The sequence below is a fragment of the Triturus cristatus genome, chromosome 4_1, assembly GCF_964204655.1.
Source record: "Triturus cristatus chromosome 4_1, aTriCri1.1, whole genome shotgun sequence".
NCBI lineage: Eukaryota > Metazoa > Chordata > Amphibia > Caudata > Salamandridae > Triturus > Triturus cristatus.
The window spans coordinates 609,216,363-609,227,143 of NC_140585.1; the positions used below are offsets into that span (position 1 = coordinate 609,216,363).

The 10,781-nt window shown below is 48.2% G+C and overlaps 1 protein-coding gene across 1 annotated transcript in view; it reads left to right on the top strand.

Moving 5' to 3' along the window:
* Nucleotides 1-8,549, top strand: part of LOC146855282 (uncharacterized) — a 401,924-nt gene extending 393,375 nt beyond the window's left edge. The window contains exon 6 of the mRNA XM_085651108.1: nucleotides 8,356-8,549. Coding sequence (XP_085507234.1) covers nucleotides 8,356-8,549 — 194 coding nt within the window. The remainder of the gene's footprint in view (nucleotides 1-8,355) is intronic.
* The last annotated feature ends 2,232 nt before the right edge of the window (nucleotides 8,550-10,781 follow it).

Genomic DNA, 10,781 nt, shown 5'->3' on the forward strand with positions numbered 1-10,781 from the left:
CTTTGTCGCTGGACATGCCATTAATCGCGGCTCATTAAGAAATTCCCGGTGAGGGTTGCCAAGCCAAAGGAGCTGAAGGGTATCAAAATATTGATCGAGAACCTCGCGCGGGGGCGCAGTCCCGGCCTTGTAAAGTTGTGCGTAAAATGAGGTGAATCACACTTTGATTTCTTATGGGGAGGTGGTCCTGTCAGTGTCTCCATCCTGGAGGGCGGTTATGTAGGACGCAGCGTGAGGCGGGCGGAGGAGGTTGGCAAAGGTCTGTCCAGGGCGCACCCTCACCAAAGCAGCGCACCCGCGCCTCCCTGCCAAGAAACGCAAGCTCTCTGTTGGCCTCGTCAGTGAAGTCGGTGAGCTTCCCCTGGATCTGAGCCAGCGTATCAGGGTTAGGGTCCCGGGAGTGGAATGAGTCCAGAGCCTTAATCTCCATTTCTAATTTATCGAGAGTACTGCGAATAGAGCGTTGGACACCGGACTGCTTGGAAATACATTCTCCACAAATAACTGCCTTAAATCCCTCCCAAAGCGTGGAGGGGGAGTCGACAGTGCCTTCGTTAAGCTCAAAATAATTTGTGATCGCGGTTTGTATCTTGTCGCAGAAGACCGAGTCGCGTGGCGCGTTAGGGGGAAGCCGCCAAGAGAGTGCGGGGCATGGGGAGTGAGAGAGGCACAGACAGAGGCGGACAGGAGTGTGATCTGAAAGGGTGCGCGCCATGTGCTCAACAGAGGTGAGCCAAGCAAGGGCGTCCGGATTGGTAATTCAGAGGTCCAAGTGAGACCAACAGCCGCGGGAGCCAGTTACGCAAGTGCCCTCGCGTGCCTCGGGGCGAGTGTGGCGCCACGCATCATATAGGGAGTTATCAGTGAGAATGGAGCTCAATAGTGAAGCTGCGCGCGGGTGGGGAGCGTGAGGACCGGAGCGATCTAGCGAGGTGGACAGCGTTACATTAAAGTCGCCCTTCTAGAGGAGCGCAGCGGGGCCCAGGGACCAGATGTGGTGCCAAACTTGCGCAAAGTCCGGGTCAGCTTTATTGGGACCATATAGCGCCGCCAATGCCAATGGTTGGCCCTGAAGGGTACCGTGAAGGACCACAAAGCACCCCCGGGGCCGATGACTACCTGGGAAGTCCGCCACATAAGCCCTCTGCGCAGCAGGATCAACACTTCCCGAGAGTAGTTAGAGTAGAGGGAGGAGTGTATTTCGCCCCAATGCCTAGAAAGGAGTCTGGAGGATTTTGCTGGTAGCAGGTGGGTCTCTTGTAATAAACAAATGTCTCCTTTATGCCGGGTGAGGTGGGCGTGGACCTGGCATGCCTTGCGGTGGTCATTAAGACCGCGGACGTTCCAGGTCCAAAGCATGGTGTCTGTCATGGTGCCTTGGCAAGGAAGTTTGTGTCGAGGGAGGCTGAAATTTGGGGTGAAACCTCGTGCAGTCGGATGCAGAGATGCCATAAGGAGCATAACAAAAAGCACTGTGCAATAACATTGGAAGTGCAGTAAATCAGCAAAGTCAAACTTGTGACAAAAGCCTCGTAAGGAGGCAACAGTCCCATAAGCACAGAACCCCCAGTAAGGCAAATGGCCGCAGATGTACAACGAGGACACGATGTAGGGAAAGAGAGGGGTGCAATAGAATGACCTATACGGTTGACATGACGTGTCCTGAAGGGATCACAAAGAAAAGCATACATCAGAACAAACAATAAGGCCTCAGGTTGAGGCGACAAACCCCCACACCAACCCCCCCAATCAGGCTGAGATACCACCCAAACCCACCCCGGGGACCCACAACTGGGAAGGGGAAAGTCTATGTCCAAGGAGGGAATAATCCCATGGAGGCATGGCGTCGCTCAGCATACACCCCTGCCAAATAGACAGGGTGGCCAAGCCATGAGTAGTGGCAGACGACAGAAAAAATGACACCAGGGAATCAGGGGCACTGAGCCCGAAGCATAACTATGGTGTGGAGGAAGAAATACAAAGTGGGCCAAATCGAAACAGGTAACTGAGCAACATGAAGTACAGCCAGCGATAAAGTCAAGAGTTCACTGCAGTTCAGCTATTATTGCTTAAGTAGTCATCAGCGGTGGCTTGAGAGTTAGCAGGAGAAGATCGATGTGACCTGTCCAGTTTTTTTGCGAAGGCCAAAGCGTCCTTGGGATCCGGGAAGACGAGCATCTTGGAGCCTTGCCTTACTCGCAGTTTAGCGGGATATGCCAAGGAATAAGAGACTTCATGCTTTTGAAGTATTCGTTTCGCCGGGAGGAACTCACGGTGAGCAGCCTGCACCGCCATAGTGTAGTCGGGGTAGAAAGACAAGGAGTTGCCCTGATGACCAATCTCGCCACTCTCCCTGGCCGCTCAAAGAATGGCGTTGCGGTCCCTGAAGTTCAGGATTTTGGCAATGGCGGCGTCTTCAGCATCAGAGACCCTTGTTTCCACGTGCAGCAGGCGAGCGTCGTGCGAGTCCACACAGCCCTTGACTGTGTCGAGACGGGTCGACAACTGGTCAAGCTGGGCCGCTATGCCTGTGAATGTGGACCTGACGTCCAACGTGATGGACTTAAGATCGTCCTCCCGTGTTGCTGCCATCTCTGTTTGGCCGGCAGGATCGCCCCATCAGTGAACGCACCATCCTGGCGCGTTTGCCGGCACTGATTGAACGCGATCTTTGGTTGTTTGGGGTCGGTCTTCCCCATGGCCAGACAGAAGCAGGTGAGGGAAGCCGCTGAGCAGGAGGAGGAAGGCTGCAGCGAGGGGTCAAGGTGGCTGTGCCCTGAGATGTGCAAAATGCGTAGCGGTGAGAGTAGGCAAGATGGGCAGTCAGGGCATAGAGTCAAGAGTACAGGTACTCAGGGAGCAGGCGGCGGCCAGGCCAGAGGAGTGTGGTGAGAGAGCTATTGTTGTCACCCCTCACGATGACAGGCTGCATCATGCATCCGTCAGGCCCTCAGGTCCCGCAGAGGAATGGCAAGGCTGGCGACGTGGTAGGGCCTCTGGGCCGGCAATGCATGGATATGATCCTGGCCACGCCAGTGCCAGCCCCGGAGTGGTAGCAGATGAGAAGATTAAGGCCATGAGGGCCAAAGGCAGTGGAGAAATGCGGGGGACGAGCTGCCCTCATCGCGGGGCTTATGAATGAAGGCAGGGGGTGAAGAGCCTCTGTTGTGCGAGGGATAGGCCCAGGCCCGCGGAACGGCTAGCGCCACGCTGCACAGCCGCATGCGCCTTCACGAGAGAATCACCCACCAAAAGTAATCAGGGGCCGGATGGCAGGCAGGGCCGAGCAAGTCCACGCAGAAGGGAAGCTGAAGCGGCCCAGCGGGGGCGCAGCGCCGGCTCCGGCCAAGTGTCCGCCACGCAGTCCAGGCAGGAAATTTCCTGGGAAGCAGGAGGTAGATGGTGCAGCTGAGGCTACAGAGGCGCGGTCAGCAGAGCAGGCTGACATCGAGATGACGGAGCACCAGGGAGGAGAGTGGAGGGGTGGTGCAGGGTATCCGCTAAGCTGGAGGCCGCCTGGTGAGGAGTGATCGCTGTGGTGCAGACTCCGGCCGCAGGTGCCGTAGAAGATGGCTGACCCGCGGGGGTGGAGGCAGCAGGGAGACACGGGGGCGTGCAACCCCCGGCGCACGGCCAGTACAGCGAGGCTAACGGAGGGAGGTATTACTGTGGAGCCTGAGCAGCAATGAAGGTAGACAAGGCCCCGCGGTACGGCACACATGCCCCCAACCACGCCGCGGAAGCCCCCACAGCAGCGGCATTTACCGGGACCAACGGGAGGCAAGCAGCAGACAGGCCCCCAGTGGGCCGCTCCAAGTCCAGGAGCAGAAGAGGCAGGCGGTGGCCACAGAGGGCCGCGACCAGGTAGTAGAGGGTCGAGGCGCCCCCAAGGTTGGGTCCCAGCCGGCGCCGGGTCCAGCAGGAAGGTCAAGGCAGGCGTCGGGCACAGTCGCCGGCGCTGACAGGCAGAGGATGCGTGGCGGCAAGTGGAGGACCAAGGGCCGGGCGCCAGGCGGGATGGTGGCCGTGGAACCCTGACTGCCAGGTAGTGGTGGCAGGCGGGCGGCCGACAGGCCGGAAGCGGAGGGCAGCTGAAAAGACCCCAGTCGCAGCAGTGAGACACTGCAGGGAGCAGGGTTCTGCGCCAGAGGAGGGCAACAAGTAGCGAGGAGTCACGGGGAGCACATCGCCTGCGTCGCCAGGCCCGGTGGAGGTAGGCCGTTGCTGCAAGCGCCAGGAGCAGGGAAATGGCGCCCGCGGGGTGAGAAGGCCAAGGCCAGGCGGTGCAGCTCCTGCGCTCCCGATCCCTCTACAAGACACCCCCGTAGCTGCAACATTCACCGGCTCCGATGGCAGAGAGTTGAAGGCAGGGCCAGGGGAGCTGGTCCGGTCACAGGAGGCCACCAAAGAGAGGCACCAGGAAGGCCAGGCCACGCCAGCAGGAGGGGCCAGATCCGAGGCCCAGCAGTAGAACTCGGCACAGCGGGGTCGTAGGAGGGCAAAAGTTGGGTCAGGCTGTGCCCCGAGGTGAGGTGGGTCGAGATGGCATGATGTCGAGTGGCAGTGAAGGGATTGTCTGCAGGATTACTGGCGGATTATCGGTTTGGCTTAACAACATTAATTTCACCCTTATCCCCAAAGAACCTAATGATCCACTGGTAAAAAAAATTGAAAACCATTATTTTCATACATTAATACAAGAAAAAATAGAAACTTCAGTAATTTCATAACTAATAAATTCTCTTACTAAAAACACAAAACAATATAAATATCGAATCAAAAACACTAAAATTAATTGCATACCAATTGACACTTGCAAATGAAATTACATACATCTATATTTTCAAAATCAAATATTTTACAATATTAAAATAAACACTTAAGACATGATATTCTTGCATGAGGATATATTATTTCCAATATTTTGCAATAAACAACTAGATCTGAAGTACTAGGAGATGTACTTCTAATATGATTAAGGAATCTCATGTCTTTGTTCAAGATCTCCAAGAAATACTCCTGTCTCTCTGCATACTGTCATAGAGAAACCTTAAGGGATATATAGCCTATCTGCCCAATAGACCAGTTCATCATACCCCTTTTGGGGGGTAGAGCTTTTGCCATGTTGCAGAGATATTGTATTCCTTTGGTGCTCACGTACAGTCCTATCTTTAGGCGCTCAGAGCAGCGTGAGGTTTTGGAGTTTTAGCTCCACAAAGAAGCTGGTGCTGGGAGTTCTCACTGGCACCAAGGAGTGGTGACGTGGAGACACTAGAGTGTCTAGGCATTATGAGCTGTAAACACATTGAGGCCTTCTGGGCCTGGATGACTGGAGGAGTGTGGCTCAATGGTTAGAGCGGCAGACCCTGAAGCAGAGTTCTGGCCAGGGACCAGCGTTCGATTCCCGCCTCGGCGGGGCTCGGGCTCAATTTCCTCGGACCTGTCTATTCTCGCCTCGGTGCCTATTCTAATCACGGGCCCCACGCTGCAACTCTGGGCAATAGCTTGCTTAGCCTCCACACCAGCCCCAACAGCGCTAAGGATGCCTGGCTTCACCCTGGGGGTGCCCAGGAGTGGACACTTCACAGGGAAAGCCAGGAGGGGTTCCACAGCGGTATGAGTATCAGCGCCAGGAAACCGCCAAAGGCGACACCGCAAGGTGGCCGTCTGGTGACAGTGCGCTCCATAAGTACCTTGACAATTACATTTACATTTACTGGGCCTGGATGACTTGACTCTGAGAAGCCGCAAAAATCAGCCCTGAAGGAGGTAACACATAAAATGCACTAAAGTAGCAAAGGATAGCTGCCTGCCTAGCACTCATAATGCTGGCAAGGCAATGGCATGGGAGAACACAGGGATGCAGAGCTGAGGCAGAGCTAAGGAGTGTGAAGTGCATAGGGGCCTGTGGTCTTGGGTGTACTTTCCCACTATGTGACTACATGGACCTACACCCTTGGTGAGGAAGGCCTGATGTGCGAATAAACATAGCTTTAGAGGCTGTGTAAATTATGATGGCTTCTGAAAGGACAAAGGAAAAGCTAAAAAGAGAAAGGGGCTAGAAAATCTTCTTTACCCCAAAACTGTATTTCAGATCCGAGGAGAAGGAGATGGCTCCAGGGTACGCTGGGGGGGTCCCACAGCAGAGTTACTTAAATTTCTCAGTCCTGCATAAATTACAGGACACAGCAAGAATGAACACACTGAGAAACGGTCCCTTCAGTTGATGCCACTTTTATATCCATGGACACAAGGATTTTCAAACAAAGTAAAGTCTAATGGGCTCTGAATTGGATATCATGATTGGAGATTCCTGTTGCAGACGTTGAATCTGCTGATAAGGACCAACTCGAGTTTAAATCCTGCATACTCTTTGCTTGCTCCAAATAGACTCACAGATAAAGCATATGGGAGACACAATGAAAGTCTCAAATACTCATCTTATAGGCATCTCAGACTTATGATCAATTGATGTCTGTGTCTGGCAAACAGTTCAGGGTTTTTGTTCACAAGGTTCATAGACTGCCCACAAGAGGTCCAAGAAAGTCATTTGAATTTAAGGTTACAGTGGCAGCACAGCTGGGCTTCCCTAGTAAGTGAGAGATGACATTACACAAATCCATCAATAGGGGACATGAAATCCTAAATGGGAATCTAATTCTGACATAGCCAGTCCACACAATGCAGAAGGACCTATTTACAGTTTACTAATAAAGGAACTGCTCCAGCTGAAAATTGAGGCTTCATTATAGCACCCTGCAAAGCACAAGGTTTCATAGGATGACGGATGGCACATATTTCCACTGACACATAGCCTTTTTTTAAGCATGTCAAAATGAATCTACTGACAACATTAGAGAATGTATATTGAGTATACCCCTACTGTTTATTATAACCTTGATTGGTCTGGGCATGATGGGGCACCCCAGCTTTAGCCTAGGCATATTTTTTTTTAGCTATTTCTTTTGGCCTGTTGAGCAACAGTTTTGAGTCTGAGATATGACTCCTGTTCTGAATTAGCTTTGTTTGTTTTCTTACTGCCCCCCTCCCCATGACCCAGATCACCTTTCTGGGTTTATACTGTACGGGAAGGTAATAGAATAATCAAGATTAATAATCGCCCATTGGTTATATTGTCCTCTTGGAGAAGGTTACTTTTTTATTGTAATGTGGTGTATGCTCTACTGAGTTCCTATAGTAAAATGTTAAGATTTCTTCAGTGTCTATAGTCTAATTAAATTATTACTATGGGCGCACACAAGTACTTTTTTCAGCTATCTTTTCCCATGCTGCATAGCATTGGGAATGCTGAGACCTACTGGCTTTGACAATGCTTGTTTGCATTCCAGTCATCGTCACTTACATCAGTGGAGGGATAGCTTCATGGTCAGAATGGGTTGCGTCTGTCTTGCTTACTATACAGTGACATGCTTCTGTGAAACAATATTGTGTGCTCCTACGCTTGACTGCATCTAAAAGGGCCTAAAGGATGTAGGAGTGCCTATGTGTAAGTCTTTTCTGGAGGTGTACTAAAAATATATGAAGCTCGCCAAAAAGGGAATATAGAACGTAGCCGGCTTTGCTGCATTCTAAAGCATGCTGTTTGACTGCTTTCGAAAGCAATATGTTATCAGAGCGCGCCCTGGTCTGGAGTGCACCGATTAAGGGAGGATTGGGCAGACCCGTGGGAACAGCCCTAACCTTGACAAAGAATGCCTGCCTGATGCTGCTGGGTCCGTCCGTCCGAAAAGCATGAACCTTCCCTCCTGTTCAGAGCAGTCTGCGCACCCCAGGGCTGCGCTGGGAATTTTTCGTTTGCTTTCAGACTGACGACAAGTCTCATGTATTTCAATGTATAACCTTTGGGGACGCAAAGGTCACCTCTGTTGATGGCTTGATAGCCAATTGCTCTTAGTGGCGCTACCAACATCTTTGTGTTTCCTAAATAAAAGCACAAAACACTAGTGAGATATATATACCATTTAATGCTGAAAAAATGTAAATATGAAGTGCTGAATGTCAGACTTAAATAGCATAATAAAAAGATATGTTTGTTTGTGAGAGCAGCGCCCATTTGGTGCGCAGTAGTCGCATTGAATACATGAATAAACTCCTGCGTGTATTTTTCAAAAGAAGTGCCTTTTCTCACAGTATGTTACAATGGAAGCTCGCCGAGGCTGGTGTGAAACAAACTGAAACCTTTGACGTTTTACCGGGTTAATTACGTGGCTATTATAGGCAGACAAGACATGCAATGAAAGACAGTCATGTTAAAACTGTATGAATTATGATTGAATATTGCACAGTGTACGTTATTAAATTGTATTTATCTACACAGTCTTTTTTTTTTTATAGAATACAATGAGTTTTGGGCAAATACAGTCCCTTTGATTGTTGAAGGCAAGACAGATGTCTTGCAAAGTGTGGTGCAACAGCACGCATCTGGACATCAAGTGATGGCAAGCCTCCGGAGTAGGTATGATTTTAGCAATACTGTTCCTGTTGTTGAATTACTATATGAGTCTAAAATGAAAGCTGTATTGCAATAAAAGAAAGACGGGTTATTTCGAGGTTGGTGGATGTGGGACGTACGCCACAATTGAAGGATGTTCCGCCCAGCTTAATTAGACTGTAATCTGGGCTATAAATAATGCGGACATGACATTCACCTGTTTTTGGTAGATGCTCCATAGCTGCCAAACTAGAGTCTGACAGAATTTCCCCAGAGACCAATGTGACCTTCTAACAAAGTATCAGAAAGATTATCATAGGGAGAAGCTGAAAGCTTCACCTCTCTCAAAACCGAAACTGTCAATTTGGCTCAATTCCCCCTTAACTGCCGCTGAAAACCCAAACTTAAATTTAAACTGGTGCAGGAGTGGCAATCAATTTAAATAGTATGGCTTATTGTCTCACACACAGGGCTCATCCAGGCTCACTTTATTTTCCAGATGGAGGTTCTTCTTTTCTTTACCTCCACCCCTAAGAACATGTGCGACAGATCATGGCCATCGTTTATGAGAATCAGGTGCTAGTCCTCACATACGTTATAATCACAATCTTGTTTCTAAGTTAGTCAATAATAAGAGTTTGAATTAGTTTTAATGCTTTTTTTTCATTTAAGGTTTAGTAAAATCTTCTTCTCTTTATCTGATTACTTCAATATCTCAGTCAAACAACAGAGTTGATAATAAAGCATGGTTAGAACAAAATCATTTTCATGTACTAAAGCATCAAGCGTGTACCATAAAGGAAAGGATGCCTATTCTAAGAATGGGGCGAAAGTGGTGTTAGTCAGAACCTGTAAAGAGTTCAATTTTGAGAGGTAGAGTGAGATAGAGCATAAAGCTCAAATTCAATCCATCAATGTTAGCAGTACTTCCCATGAAGACAGGTGCATAAGACTCAGTAGTCTTAAGCAAAAAAAGCAAAAATAATCATGTTGTAGCGGTAGCAGTCAGCAATAAGTTAAAAAAGGTGGCAAATCAGCTTTCTGCGTTTAGCATGAAGCCTTCGGAATTCAGCCTTGTGAGCAGGTATAGTATTAGAGGGGAAAAAGACGTCTGGAAAAAACATGCATAAAAATGCATCCTACTCTAGGACCACAAACTAATATAAACAGTTGAAAAGAAATATTGGAGTCCATGTTGCATCTTCTCCTCCTCTCGTCCAATCAGCTTTAAGAATTCTTCTGAGAACAGGCTCTCCTCTTCCTTTCCCAAGTACTAAACAATGAACTATAGACAGTTACATTGAAGTGTGAAACAATATTTGTAATTGTGACTACATCCGAGGCCTTTCGATTCAGACCTTCTTTCTCACGAAAATGACTACATTTTCTAACCTTCTAATAGTCAGTCAGTCAGAAAAACTTTATTCGATTGTAAACAACAATCATAAAAGTGTACATAGAGAAAAAAAAACATTAAATCATAACAACTGCAATGTAAAAGTTTCATATTATCCAAGAATTACAGAAAAATACATTATAAAATACATTATAAAATCATCCTTTTCCTGATAAATATCACTTTTTTCAAGTGCAGGGTAATTGTTGCAACACAAAGATGATTATCCAGGCGTTGAATATCATATATGGCATGGCGACATTGCCGATGCCCAATCACCCTTAAAAACGGCAATAAAATACTTTGTCTAACTTGATGATAAAATTTACAAAACAAAACAACATGCATGGTACTTTGGGGAGAAGATTCATCACAAGGACAGGGAGACAATTCATAAGACCAATCGTTGATTGTGGGAAAACTAACCAATCTATGAAACAGTCCAAATCTAAAACGGGATAATAAAAATCTATCATAGTTACCCGGGACATGTATCAAGTAGGGTTGAATATTAAAAGATGTTAAAATTAATTGATGATGTAAAACAGTGGGTTTTAAGACCTCCACAGCGCCTCTTGTTGATTGTAAAAAAGCCAGACCCTCTTTTTTAAACTCTTTCCGTGATATGGCTGAGATAGTAAGGGGATTTAAAAAATAATCCAGCTTATCCATATCAGTCAAAAACTTTCGTACATATATCAGCCAAGGTATCCTCATATATCCTTCTAACTTTAAGACATCTGACAATATATATCTGTTAAGCTTAGGTTCTTCTTTTGACCACACCCTGTGTCATAATAGCACGGGTTCTAGCTTAATAAGGTCCGATATAAAGGAGAGTCCCAATTCTGCATGACAGTTATAGTTCGAGGAACTCTTGGGAACTGCGAGGATAAACTTCAGGAATTAGTTCTCAACTACCTGGAGCGGGAT